The sequence below is a fragment of the Ambystoma mexicanum genome, chromosome 9, assembly GCF_040938575.1.
Source record: "Ambystoma mexicanum isolate Mex_15411 chromosome 9, UKY_AmexF1_1, whole genome shotgun sequence".
Lineage (NCBI taxonomy): Eukaryota > Metazoa > Chordata > Amphibia > Caudata > Ambystomatidae > Ambystoma > Ambystoma mexicanum.
In genome coordinates, this window is record NC_090931.1 from 481,044,510 (window position 1) to 481,059,744 (window position 15,235).

Below are 15,235 nucleotides of genomic sequence, written 5' to 3' on the forward strand. Positions count from 1 at the left end.
GCAATTTGGTCCAGTGAGGTGGCCATGATCTTATTATATTCTTCAACCAGGGTCTCTGGGTCCAGGTTGTCTGGGAGTGTGTTGAGTGAGGGAAGTAGGTGCGGGATGAGTCTTTCAGCTGTCATATTCTTCTTGTTTCTTGTGAGGGTGGGCGGGGCCCTGATAATGGGTGGGGGTGGGGGTCTGTCAGTCGAAAGCAGGAACGAGACCAGGTGGTGGTCGGTACAGGCTAGTGGTGAGATATTAGTAATATTCGCTTGACAGTTGTAGTCAGCCACCCAATCTAGTGTTCTACCTTTAGAGTGTGTAGGTGACATACTTCTTTGCGTGAAGCCTAGTTCCGCGAGAGTGTTGACTATACTGCTGGCGGAATGGTCTTCAGGATCATTGTAGCCCATATTAAAGTCGCCCCAGGTGAGAACCTGGGTAGAGCTAGTAAGGTTACTGGAGAGGATAGTGTTAATATCTCCATCAAAGGTGCCAATGGGGCCTGGCAGGCGGTAGATCAAATGTATTTTGAGAGTTTGGGTGTTGGTAAGTGGGACTTTAACTGAGAGTGTTTTGCATGAAATGACCTCTGTAGGTGTTGCTAGTCTCATAGTAAGACTACATTTGTGAATGATGGCAAAGCCTCCTCCTCTGGAGTTAGGACGGTCATGTCTCAAGATGGAGTAGTTATCTGGGACTGCCAGCATAAGTATGGGACCTGCTGCTAGGTGTAGCCAGGTCTCAGTAATGGCAAGAAGGTCAAGGTCTTCTTTAAGGATCTGCTCAGTGATTTCTGTAGCATGAGCTACTAATGATCTGGCGTTGATCTAGGCTCCCTTTATTTTGGGGCTGGTTATAATTTTAGCGGTAGTAGTGTGGCCCTTGTCCAGTATTGAATCAGGGGTAGCTTGAGTGGGGGAGTTGAGTGAAGGTCTAGGGTTGGGGCAAATTGGATTTTTTAGTAGAAGAAATGGGTAGAGTTTTGGCGTTCTGTGAGGTAGGCAGTGAACGGGCGAGGGGCTCATAGATTATGGCTAATCTGGCTCCAAGTCCTAAATTCCGCTCGATAGTAGAGCGGGGAGACTGGTACATTGCAGTGATTGAGGGTTGTATGTATCTGGGTATGGGGACTTGGTATTAGGCATAGCTGAGTGTAGCATGTTAGGTAACTGAGGTAGCTGAGGAGCCATGCTGGGCCGTAGTACAATGTTGGATAGGATCAAGGTGCAGGCAAGTGAGTTGGTAATTAATGGACACATGCTCAGTACTGGTGGCAGGAATGTTAGGTGACCAGGGAACCTAAATTTGAAGCATCTCAATTTAGTCTAAGGTACACAGGGCAGGGCAGCACCTAGATATAAAGCATCACAGTTGGGCTAGAATACACAGGGCACGGCAACACCTAGATATAAAGCATCACAGTTCGGCTAGAATACACAGGCAGGGCAGCACGTAGATACGAAACATCACAGTTTGGCTAAAATACACAGGGTATGGCAACACCTAGATATAAAGCATCACAGTTGGGCTAGAATACACAGGGCAGGGCAGCACCTAGATACGAAACATCACAGTTGGGCTAGAATACACAGGGCAGGGCAGCACCTAATTTTAACACAGTTTCGGTAGGCAACCCTAAATCCAGCTAACAGAAGGCAATGCAAGTGAGGGCTAGGTGCAGCATACCACTATTGAGGGGCATTGCAGAAAGAGCTAGGTACAAAATGCAGCTAACAAACGGCAGTGCAGATAGGGCTAGATGGGAAATGCAGTTATCAAGTGGTAGTGGAAGTGATGGTTAGATACAGAATACAGCTGTTAAGTGGCAGTGCAAGTAAGGGTTGGATACAAATTACATCTGACAGTGGCAATGCAAGTGCTGAAGGGATGCCAGGTAGGTACATTCTGTTAGGTATATGTTTAGTGCAACAGTCAGATAGTATGGCATATGGACGCTAAGTACAGCAATCAAATGGCAAGGCCAGAGAAAACTAAAAGCGGCATAGATGCTGGTGCAGCAATGTGACAGGGACTAGTCAATTTCACAGATGGCTAGGTGCAGTATGACTAGGGCACATTAATATTATTTTATCCATAGGGCTAGTTGCAGCAAGGGAGGCCGTATGTTAAAACAGTTAAGGCACTGGCCGAGATGTAATCTCTATCAAGTGGAGGCCGTTGTTATTGCTTGATAGAAGCATATAATAGACATAACAATTTGCCGTAAGGGTATGTATCAAATTGTCTAGGCGTACGTGTGTGAGTTAATCTCGACGTACCTCACGCTATATCCATGTGTATAGGCGCGTTACAAATGCCATATCATATCATATCATTTAGACAGGGTTTCTGGCTAACGGCGTGGACGAAAAAGGACAGGCACAGACAGTCCTGTGCCTTTGCTTGGTGCCTTCGATGGAGGGCCGGAAACTGTAGGACTGCAGAAACTGTTGCATCATTACAAGCATGATTGAAGCGTTGACAGTTTGGGGTTTAGCCTTGGAGCCTCTTCATTCAAATCCACGTCAGAATTTAATTTGGGCTTGCCTTTACATAAATCAAATGGAGGAGTGCTGAAGCAGTGCATTAGTGGTAACACTGTTACATCAGTACGAGCGTAATCGAAGCCGTGACTGTTTGGGATCTACACTTGCAGCTCCTTCATTGAATTCCAATGTGGGAGTTCACTCTGGCTTGCCTTTCCATGAATCAAGCCGAGAAACGCTGTAGTAGTGCATTACTGGCAATATTGTTTCATCAGTACAAGCTTGATCGTAGTGGTGGCTTTTTCGGATTTACTGTTGGAGACTCTTCATTGAAATCCAGTTCAGGATTTCATTCCCTCTTGCTTTGGCATACATCAAACAGAGGAACGCTGAAGCAGCGCATTAGTGGCAACACTGTTACATCTTTACAACTGAATCAAAGCAGTGACTGTTTATATTTATCCTGGAGCCCCCTTCATTGAAATCCATGTTGGGATTTCTTTCCTGCCTGCCTTTTAATGAATCAAGCAGTGGCTCGCTGAAATAGGGACTTTTTGGGATTGACCCTTGGAGTTCTTCATTGAAATGCAAGTCGGTATTTCATTCTTGCTTAACTTTCTATGAATCAAGCAGAGGAACTGATCAATAATCCAATCTTCGGGTAGGTTGGTAAGCATTTTTAATGGCAGTTAGCAAAGCAGCATTCGAACAATCCTTGAGACAGAAAACAAACAACAAATGAACTGTATGCAGCTGAGCAACCCCCATTATTCGCAGGCTTAAATGGGTTTTATGCTGTCAAATCAAACTGGTTTTCCATGGAAGGAGTGGGCCTTGCATCTGTTTGTCTGATGCAGTAGCCTCTCCTGTTGCTACCGCTAGAGGGAGCTGTTGGCTTAGGATATATAGTGGTCCTACTGTGTTGATGAAAACTTTCACTGTGGCCCATGCACACGATCCTTTACAGTAGTTATACAATGTTTCAGGAGATGTTAACCTGCATTACCTGGTGGCCGAGCTTAAACAAGCAACATGCAGAGTAGTACATAAATAGAGGGCATAATTTCACTTTTTCACCAGAGCAGCAAAATGCACTTTCCCTTAAAAATGTGCATGCAGAAGAGGGCTGCACATGCGTAATTGCCATGCCCTTAACTCTGCCCCCCAATCACTCCAAACTCTAAGTCCCTTTCTCTGTGTCGGACGCCTGACGCAGATTGACTTTTTCAGTTTGCCGCTTCATTGCAGTAAGTTTTTCTTTGATCCTTTTTTTGTTCACACTGACCTCGGTTTCATCTCTGTGTATGCCGGGTAAATCAGGTTTTTCTGTATGCATGATGTGTCAAAGGTTGTTCTCAGTGACAAACCCTCACACTCTATCTTTGGAGTGCTTTGGGTCTCTTCACCACTGGGATACCTTTGCGCGCTGTGACACACTTTAACATAAATTGCTGAAGGATCCGGCTGGCACAATGGGAGGGGATAGTCAGGACCAGTCCTACGGATCACATTAGCAACTGTGTGGCTTTGAAAAAGATAGGCAAACCTCTTTTCTGCTTAGCACCCCAACAAGCGACTCCTCCCAGGATCATACGTATGGAGGGCTCGTTCTGAGTCTGTCGCAGCTAGTCACTGCATTACCGGAGTCCTGAGATCTCTACATATCATATCATACAGAGGCTGGCACTCGTGCTTGCACCGAGGGCCCTTTGGGATCTGGCACCAGACTTCGATCTGAGGGGACTTCGTTCTCTGTGAGGGCTCGCCCTGAGGAAGTTTTCCTCATTACAACACTCGTCCACAGTCACAGTCTGCACCTGTGACTGGTTCCCCTCCCGAGGACCCACAAGGTTCTTTGGCGATGGCAAATATTGCGCACCAATCCTCTGAGGGTTCCAATTAAATTCCTTCAGTTCTCATCACTGTGACCCAGTTACAGGATATGATGGTGCACTGTCCCCTGGTGGTAACAGTATCAGGTTCTGACTGAAGCCAGTCACCGGGTGATGCCTACACAGTGGTGACAGACACTGCAGCGGAAGGTGCCTCCGACAGGTTTCAGCCCCCTACCCCACCGGGGCTTTCTCCCTTTTCACCCAGAGAGGACTGGTCTCCCAGTATAAGAGGTTATTCAGCATTGCCACTTTCACTACCCCAAAGCACCTAGGCCCCCGTGGCTCTAAAGAGCCATTGACAAGTTAAACCCAGGACCACTTCTTCAGGGAAGTTCTCTTTTTTTGAGAAGTTTGAGGATCTCATTCACTCCATTCCTATGAGGCAATATTTTAAAGGCCTCATGAGGGAAGTGCTCTTGCTAGTTACACCATAGTCCTCCACTGCTACAGGGACCTATTGTGAGCCTCAAACCACTGTCCCAAAGGCATTGAGAGTTGCCCAGGTCATCCCTCAACCAAACCCTGCGGGGCATTTACCACTGGCCCATGAAGTTTTGCCATCTTTACCACCACTTCTCTCCACCTACCACTTTAGCCTCCTCTGCCGGCCAAAGGATCCTCCTCCTCACTGCCACCAGAATTGCCACGAGGTGACCAGGGAGACATGGACTTTTGCAAGGATGATACAGAGGATTCAGGGCCCCATGCAATACTTGGACAGTCTGATAACGGAAGTGCCTCAGATGGTTCAGGGTATATACTTGGAGCCATATGTAGCAGGACAGGCTACAGAACTGTGGGCAAAACCAACGTTGGCTCAAACAGTGACTAAAAAGATGGAAATTCACTACCGCTCCCTTCTGGAAGAGAAACTCTGTATAATGTGCCAACCCCTGGAACACTCTACAATTGTAGATGCAGTTACGTTATTTGTGAAAGCTCAAGCTTCTTCATCTTCCACGGCTTGGCGGTTCCAACGCTATCCAGGGTTTATAGCAGCTTGTGTGCAGGCTGTGCCCATGGCGAGTTCAATGGGACCAAAACAAGACCATACGTCACCGTACAGTAACCCCCAGAATACACTCCAAAAGGGTCCCTCCGAACCCACAATGACTTTAACAATATGTTGTTCTGGAACTTCGCACCACATCAAAGCCCCCACTTTACATTTATATTAGACAGATTTTCAAGGTCTATACACAAATATTCAGAGAATGTAGTTCCAACAGGGGTTTTAATTGAAAAGCTAATAATAATATTTTCAAAGAAGTTGAATGGGACCAACTGTGAGAGCCTCATGACAAACAATTTGCATACCAGTTTGGATCAAGGATGATCTCCTGTGGTAAGCTGATAATCAGAATCTCCTGCTTGGAACTCCCTTTCAGGACCCCACCCCCATGCATCAGTTGACAATGGTGACAGGCTCCTCCATGTTGGGATGGGAACCACCCTAGGAGATTTCAAAATCTATGACATTTGAAGTCAGCAGGAAGACAAGGAGAGTATACATTCCCTGGACCGAAGCCGGTATTCCTAGGCCTTCAATAGTTCCTGCCTGTTCTAAAGAACTCCTCAATCATGATCCTTACAAACAACATAGTGACCATGTTTTATCTTTACAAGCAAGGTGCAATGAAGTCAGTGAAGCTGTGCGTTCCATCGTTGCAGATCTGGGAGTGGGCCCTGCAGAACTATTTCCTTGATCAAGCGGTCTTCTGGCAGGGACGGACAATGAGGAAGCGGATGCCCTGAGCCGGGTGGTGCACTCCAACCACGAATGGGAACTCCACACTGAGGTTCTGAAAGGTTTATCAAGATCAGCACTCCTCAGTTGGCTCTCTTTGATATAGAAGCGAACCTCAAGTGTCATCTTTACGCTTCTTGGAAGGGGAGTGGAGAACATTCTCTAGGGTATTCCCTGTCGTTTCCTTTGAACAACATGTCTGCATATGCCTTTCCTTCCCTCTCCCTCTGATTACCAAGGTTCGTCAGAGGTTTTCGGAGGGCCCAGAATTGCTAGAGCCTCCTAATACCACAGAATTGTTTCAAATGGCACTGGTATTCTGGCCTCTTGGGTATGGCATTTGGACCACCTCTCCTCCGTCCCTTTCAGATCTTCTTCACCACCAATGGGGGAAAGGGCACCATTTCCCTATCCCTCAATTGCTGCCCCTAGAGCTTTGAAACCTGAACAGCTGAAATATGGCCATCTTGGGTTTTCGCAAGATAAAATGACGATTCTTGTATCATCCAGGAATGGGTTCACCAGATCCCATTATAGCGAAGAAATGGCAGAGATTCTGCCATTGGATGCTTGAAAAGCCCATCAATCCCTTACAAGTATTGGTTGATGATGTCTTATCTTTCCTTTCCAACCTAGTAAACTCAGAAACTGGTCTTTCCTCTTGTAGGATCTGCCTAGCAGCCTTGGTGGCACATTAATCTAAAGGTCAAAGGATTATTGTATTTTTCAATCCAATCATAAAAGGGCACCTTCTGGGGCTGTTCCACCACTTGCCAGCTACACGCAGACCCATTCCATCATGGGGCCTGAATGTGGTCTTGATGACATTAGCCCACAAACCACGCAAACCTATTGTGACGGGCCCAAACAACAGTCCTGGTCAGGTAGGTTAGGTATCTCCTCTCAGTCTTGGGTGGGAGACCTATCACAGTATATGGCAGAGCTAGTCCTATCCCACAGGCGGGGGTATGAGAGTGGCAAAAAGGCAAAATTTCTACATCTTCCCCCTTTCCCTATTTGCCAAGAGTACTACTATTACACCATGCCTGCACAACACCATTTTGGTCAGTGTCTTTGTATCTCACAGAATCCACAATGCCGGCGACAGAGCAGCCAATGGATAACCAGAGAAGGAGAGAGTTGAGCAAGACAGATGCAGAAAGGTCCATGCAGCAGCCTAAATATAGCAGGTCGCTATATGACCCACTTCAGCAGAGACATCAGGGTGAGAGCGGAGCGGGTCAGGTGGCTCCACCTGCCCCGGCACACCAATCAACATAGCACCATTACGAGTCAGGGCACAGAATGCTCAATGAGACTCGTTCTCTAGGAAACATTGCGCTTACATGTGTAAGACCCGTGGAGCAGCGCCCGCATATAACAGCCATTGTCGCCAGCCGGAAAGGGCTCGCATGACCTGGAACTTTGACTATTGTGGGTCGCCATTGCCAGAGAACGGTTGACCTACGTACAAAAAGAGATCCGGACTTGTGAATTCTTTTGAAACTTTTGATACATGTAACACCTCCATTGGGGAAAGGAAGGCAGCTGTAGGCCCGCAGAGCCATCTGAGGCAGACAAACAATGGAGAAAAAAAGGGGATGATAAAAGGGGGCACGGGAAACAGGAAGGAATGGGTTGTTCGGGTCAGGTCAAAGAAGGTGCAGGAAGACGAAAATACCAGACGGGGAAGGATGGAGCAGGGTAGTACCCATTTTGACTGATAAAAATTGATCGAATGGTACAATTTGACCGATTCCGGCCAGTACCATTCGATCGATTTTTAACAATACTGAACATGTGGAGCGGGGTTGCAGGTATTTCCTTCGCTCCCCATGTTTGGTATTTTTGGGCTTGGGGTTGCAGGGGTGTCCCCCGCTTCCTCAACATAGGAGGTAGAGGACCGAAAAAAAAAGAAAAAGGGAACCTGCAGCGTCTGACGCTGCACTGTTGCAGGGGAAGCGGCGGTGAGCAAGCAGGTAAGTAGTAGAGGGGGTGTGGGGGTGGTGAAACGTACATTTTGGGTTGTTTGGCAGAAGTGCAAATTGATTTGACGTGAAATTTACTATGGTCAATTCCGCTGCGAATAATTACACTTCGGTCAAACAACCCAGATCCCGGAGCAGAGCAGCATGGAGAATATTTATTACCATGGTGTGCAAGGTGAGTTATTAGTTGGTGGTAGAGAGTGATACGTGTGTTTGAGTGAACATTAAAAGTGTGCGACACTGATAGGAGGAAAATCTGGAGTGATTGATAAGGTGACTGCAGGAAGTAAAAGGAGGTTGACTGGGAGAAGGTGTGGGTGGGCAGGGGAGATTTGGAGCAGGGAGGGAGCTAGTAGTAGAGTGGGAAGGGGTGTAGTAATATCATGGAAAGGAGAGCTGGAGAGGTAAATCACACAGTAAGATCAAAGGGTGGAGGTAGAAAGTAGAGAGCGAAACAGCAGACGGACAGAACAGAAAGTATCAGGAAGAGGTAGAAGAGCCGATGGGTCAAGTAGGAGGTGAAAAGCGAGAGTGATAAAAAACCTAGAGAGAGGAAGAGTAGCATGTGGGACGTTAAGAACAACTGGGTTCTGAGTGTCTGAAAGGCGCAAAACCCATGAACTCCATCTTGGGGAATCCTAGGGCAAGCACCATCTAGATTGTTCTCTGGGGAAGTTAGATAGAAAAGTTGTTTTCCATTATGCCATCGTTCGGAGACAGGAACATTGAAGATTTTAAAGGTTACGGATCTCTAGTGACCATCCCTGGGTAGAAGGATGTCTGGGATAGGGAGGGAATGCTTGTCTGTACCCGAGATGGGAGGGATGGTTCTTGGAGAGCCCCTTGATTACGGAAATAATAAAAACCCTTGAACTGTCTTTGAGAATTGCTGTGGAACACTATGCATTCAGCAGGGTTGCAGCTCATTTCTTGTCAAACAGTCTTCCTAGTAGTGATAACATCAGCTCACAGAATTAGTGAGTTACAAGCACTCTCCACAGAATATCCTTACATAACCTTTCACAGAGACAAAGTGGTGCTACAAACACATCCTGCTTTTCTCCCAAAACTGGTTTCGGAGTTCTACATCAATTTGGAGATCTCTCTCTCGGTATTCTTTGCGGACCCCCAGTCACAGGTGGACAGAATTCTGCCCACCTGTCTGGACATTTGTAGTTTCTGGTTCCCAATCCAGACAGACAGGCAGCAAAGACCATCATAGCGAGGTGGATTGTTTCCTGCATTACCCATTGCTTTGACCTCGAGGTCAAAAGTCCTGCAGCTGAATTAGATAAGGGCAAAAAGCCAGCAGTGGTATTTTAAAGACATGCCAAGGGAGACGTTTCATAAGGCGGCTACTTGGGCATCTCGATTTGCCTTCTGCAGGCACTGCTCGCTTGACAGCAGCTCTAAAGCAGTCACGGAATTCAGGCAGGCAGTCAGTCCAGCACAACATTGTTGCGTCAGGTTAGGGGCACGCAGAGAGTTATACATTGCTTGGTACTCTCCCATTAGTATGTAGCAAAGGGCCGGGAGGATAGTTCAGGAGCAAAGTGTGTGTCTGGGAGGCAAGACAATGCTTAGCAACAGGGTTCAAATCCCAGTCTCGTGCCAAGAGACTGGTCTCCGGTATTAGGCGTGTTATAAAAGATTAATAATTTATTAAAGGAGGCGGGACATAGAAGTAAGGAACAGTTTCCAGAGTGACTACTTACTACTACTCCAAAGTCCCATTTCCTTTATACACCCACGCTCCATCTCCTTAAAATGTAGCTAGTCCTTCCAGTTCTCTCAACGGATGTAGAGACTGTGGGGGCATGGCTGTGTTAAGTGCATGCAGCCTGCCTCTGTGTAAACAATTTAAAGGGGAAGTGCAACTTTCTACGCTCAGGCCTCGGTCCCGTGCCCACCCCGTGGGAACTCCCATAAGTATGAAGGAAAGGGGGCTTTGGAATAGGAGTATAGTCCTCACTATGGTGAGTTACATTTTCTGTAAGCTTGGAAAATAACATAAAGACATCAGATAACCCATCTTTAAAGTTGGTGATAGGCTGAATGTCATGTTGCCATGGTTTGTGGAAAATCGCACCTAGAATGGTAAAACCCAGAACTGTTGTCGGGATATTATAGAATTCTGTTTTAACTGATGGTTCGAATGTATGCAATGCAAATTAACTGAAAGGGCATTTTGTCTACACAGGGAAATGAAATGTAAAAATATTTTTCATGACATTCCACAGGAGCAAGTCACACCCAGAGATCACTGACTTCCCAAAATAACAGTGAATGGATGTGTTTAGTGACTTTTGAGTCCTGTCGTACTAATGGCTATCGCAACTACTGATTCTATGGTGGACAAAGTGAACTTGAGGGCCAGGCAAACTAAGATTCCACTTCGGTTTCACAAATATTTACTGTTTAAGTTCCTTTGTTTAACTGTGTTCATTGAACGAGCATGCAGGGCAATTTTCTTCATTCAGCTTACTGTCAATGATGGGATCTCCACATTTGCAACTCTCTACTTTTATGGTATATATTCTTTACAACATTGTTTGGCTGGTTAGAGATTGCGATTCTACTATTTTATCGGCCCTGCATTGCAACATTGACAATTTTAGGTTATGCGTATTATTGTTCACCGTTATCACTTTGTTTTTTTAATAGGGCTGATGGGTCAGTGTAGCTATCACTTACCTGCCTTTCGTGACAGCTCCTGCTCTAGAACATAGAATGGGAAAACAGGAGTGTTTTAGGTGCGGCTGTTAGAAGCTGGCTCCTAGTAATGCGGTTGGACTGATGCTTGGCTCTTCATATTTTGGCAAAAATACTTCCTGCTATATATCTGGTTTCAGCTTTATCATTTCAACATATGTCCCCTTGTCTCCCACCCCACTTAATCCCCCAAATGAACGTGCCCATGCTCACAAGTCATTTCTTAATGAAAGCTCCACAAAAACCTCTCAGAGACGTGATTAGGAAAACAGATGAAATGTTATGCCGCGCAATGTTAATAGTAATTTGACAGCCGATATCTGCAATTGGTATGGCATTGTAGCTTTCAAATGGCTAAATGGGTTACATAGGGGTAGACAACGTATAAAATAATCGATGTTTTTTTTGTTTCCACTCCAGGAAATGCTTTGAAGTTTCCATCCGAGGTAACACCTTTACGGTCTGGCGAGGGAGATTTCCACTCCAGGCCATTCTTATCCTCCTCTTCTCCCACAACAGAGCCCAGTAACACTTTCTTCACTTTTAACTCTCCAGGAAATGAACTGGAACACCACCATCCTGGCACTTCTCGTGCCTTCAAAGTGATGAGACTCTAAACCAGTGCCTGTTGGATGATAAAGTCAGACAAAGCATCATTTCCGTGGCATTTGAGCAATCCTAAAAGTTAATGAAGACATGGATCTAAAGCTTGGTTATCTTCGTTTTGCAAATGCTCCTTCTTGCATCCGTTTTTCCTCTTGCCATTCCAAATAATAGGCTGTTTATCTGATGGTAATAAAGGAAGCTGTTGGATCCCTGAGCAGATGTTTCTGAATTAGGTTGTTTTCAATTCATGAACAAATTGTGGGGTATTGGTCTGATAATCTGTTTTTGTCATTGTCATTTTCAATAAATACATTTGAATTTTAAGAGGAATGTGTATCTCTGATTCCATACCACTCATATTATTAAGATCTCATGTCATCATGTAGTTGTCTAAATGTGGATCTTTTTATGTCAAAAGGCACAACCGTGGATCATTCACAACCATCTTGCTTCATCTGTGCTGCTGTCCTCGATAGAAACTCTGGTCTTTATCCTCCAAATATTGCTATGATGGATAGCAAGCTAAGGTATAAGAAGCATCAGAATGCTGTTAAGGGATGACGTCTTAGTAGTAGGAGCATCTGAAACCTGAGGTGCTGTGGGAGATCACATTGAGATGGGATTACAAAACATGACATTACACATTTATAGTTTCCAATGGATTCCTTTCTCCCACAAATTCTTCATCTTTGATATCTGTCTCCCAGCGCATCTGCTCTCCGAAAACCTTTGTGCCACCAGGGGACATGGCTCTGTATGACCCATCTACACGTCCCACGCTGCACATGACATCGGGCTAGTATATTGAAGAGGGAAAATCAGAATATACCTTCCCTCCCGATGGACCCCCCCAACCGGAAGAAGTATCCACGACAAAACGACCACCGACCGTATGAGTTCGCACCGATCCCCACTGCGCCCACCATCGGCACGCACCACGAAAGATACCCGGCCAGCCGACCATACAACCATGCAGTGGTACAAACCCTACCCAAAGTGAGCGAGGAGATACAAGACCGAGCTAGAGAAGACTACTTGGACAGAATCGACTAACAACACCACAAAAGCCATGCTACAAGTCGTTAGATACGTCATGACGAAATAGCTATGTTAGACAGGAAGCACACGTGTACTCCACACATTCGGGACTTTCACACACCAACCTACACGAAGAATATATGCGTACAGTTCTATGAGATAGAGGACAGTAACATATACATACTGCCTTATTGCCTGCACGCTTATTATTTTGCCACTTAGGCTGCTACAACACTGCAGAAACGCAAGATGCCAGAAGAGATTGTGTACATGCTTGCAGATGCTACTTGCTATTAACCCTATGGAAGGACAGGAGCACTCGAGGGACCTGACTGACCATGACTCATCTTAACCTATGGACATTATGCAGAATACATATTCAGAGCTGCCAGAGAAGGCCTTAGGAAAATCCAGCCAGCCAGGAGCGTCTCACAGAGCTTTAAGATGCTGTGCAAGCAGAATAGCCATGTCAGAAGCAATGGCAGCCAAGGCCACGATGTTGCAAAACGACATTCCACACACACCGAGCCAAGATGAGACCGGCCGCAGCGGAGACTAGTCCATGCAAAATACAAAACAAATCGAAGTAATTCAGCCTCACACACGGTGGCCTCACACGTGATCCGGCTGAAGTTGATGTGATGCCAAGACCTAGATGCTGGGAAAGCATAGCAGCCCATGACTAAGACCGCGCTTGCAACAAATCGCAACATATCAGCAACATTATACGCTGGGACTGGAACACTCTCATGGCCGTAGTATATACACACCATTGTTACTCGCTGTCACATAGTCACACATTGCTGATACACATTATACATGGCCAGGTGTCTTGCGGGTTGGGAACAGAGTTTGTCCCAAGCTTGGGGGCTCGCAGACCTGACCAATCAGAACTCTGGGGGCTAGGGGCAGGTGGTGGGAATTACCAGCCAATCACAGGGTTCACCAATGTAACATTTTCAGAGTAGCAATTTTTAGGGATGATCCAAGCACACCACCTGACCCAGCGGCCTCCACTAATATTGCACGCTATACATTCCCATACTGGACCTACCACTCAGGGAGCCAATCCTGTGTGATGTTGGGTTTGGGGGCGGAAGTTGCTGAGTGATGCAGATAGTAACGTCACATGTCTACAAAACTGGGCTGTGAGCCAGAATGTGTGTGATTTTCCTGGATTGCTCCATGTATATGATCCCTGTTTGTTTACTCTAATAAACGACAGTACTGCTTGCTCCTTGTGTGGACCTCGACTTTTTTGGGACAAGGGAAGGAGTTAGGGTCTTCTGTGAACCCGAGGTCCGAAAGGCCCCAGGTGCGGCTTTGCTGGCCCCCGAGATAACCCTAACAAGTTGGAGGTCCCATCGAGATCGTTTGTGATGTCAACTTGGCCAGTTGCTGCCCCCTCTGCCGTCGGACCTCAGAGGACTGCAGGACCCTCGCGGGAATTGAGAGAGAACCGGATTACGCAACTGGAGATTGGTCGTCGAAAGCTGACTTCAAAAATCACCCCGCCCGCGATTGTTGAGTTGTCCAACACAGTCCAGAGGAAGCGAGACGAGCCGAGGGCGGAGAGTCAGCGGCCGAGCAGTGCTGGCAGATGTGGAACTTAAGTAAGTGTGGTTCACACAACCAGCAACCAAATATTGTGTGGGTGGGGGTATGTGTAAATAAGAACGTGGGTAATGTACCGTTGTCACAATTGTTGGTGAAGAGGTATTGTTCAGCATGTGTGCGGTTGTAGGGATTGGAGCAAAGGTAGTACCTTTTCTGTGTTAAGTGAGCGTTCTGGTTGCGGCGCAACAGGCTCCCGAATCAAGCAGGGGTTGGTAGGCGACAGTTCTGGACAGTGAACATACGTGTATGGGTGTGGTGTTCCTATGTGTTAAATGTTCTAGTTCCATGAATAGATGTCGTATTCCCATAAAAGTTAGCTGGAGCTATCTTAGTTTGCGGAAGGTGCATTAACTGGTTAAGTTTCCCTGGTGAGAAACGTATCGCACGTCAGTCGACGCAACAGGTGCAGTTTAATCACAAGACGAATTGATAAAGTATACTCCACTCCGGGGGAAGTTGTAAGACAGCTGTGGGAATTGTGGGTTATTAATGTGGGATTGAAATGAAGGGGTTATTGCCTTGTGTGCGCACAAATTGTTTTGCCTTGTGAACTATTAGCTTGGTGACGTCACCTATAGGCCACTGCATAGGACCTTGTGCTATCAACGGGTTCGAGGGTAGCAGCTAAGTGCGGAAATTGCTAGATAGATGAACAAGCGGCAGTGCACAAAAAGCGCCTGCGCATGATTGAGGGGATGTGTCGCACAGCGGCAGCTCTGGTGGTGGGGCGGTACAAGAGTACGCTGCGCAAGGTGTGGGGCCACGCAAGTCTATAGATATTGATAAAGTAAACCTGAACTGTATAATCCACGAAACCTTTATCCTTGTCCTGACAGCGGAGAGTCGAAATCCTCAATTAGAGGTCAGGTAACATACAAACAAACTATGATGTACCACAGAGGAGGGGGGGGCATCGTACGGTTGGACCAAAACACTAGTGACCCCCATCCAGCATTTCTGCAAAACACTGCCCATTTATAAGGATAGAATAGTGAAATATAGTGTACAATGTACAAAAGGTACGGATGGAAAGGTAACGGTACCATGGCCGCCCAACGGCAGTTTCTCCATAGACGTGCTACAATCACTACTGACCTATTTACACAACACATATAAGGGGAAGAAATTAGCTAACCGTATGGAGATATTTGAACTGTG

The 15,235-nt window shown here is 46.4% G+C and overlaps 1 protein-coding gene across 1 annotated transcript in view; it reads left to right on the plus strand.

Moving 5' to 3' along the window:
- Window positions 1-11,699, plus strand: part of CCNB1IP1 (cyclin B1 interacting protein 1) — a 570,334-nt gene extending 558,635 nt beyond the window's left edge. The window contains exon 3 of the mRNA XM_069615026.1: window positions 11,237-11,699. Within this exon, the coding sequence (XP_069471127.1) occupies window positions 11,237-11,433 (197 nt within the window). The 3' untranslated portion in view covers window positions 11,434-11,699. The remainder of the gene's footprint in view (window positions 1-11,236) is intronic.
- Window positions 11,700-15,235: the final 3,536 nt, after the last annotated feature.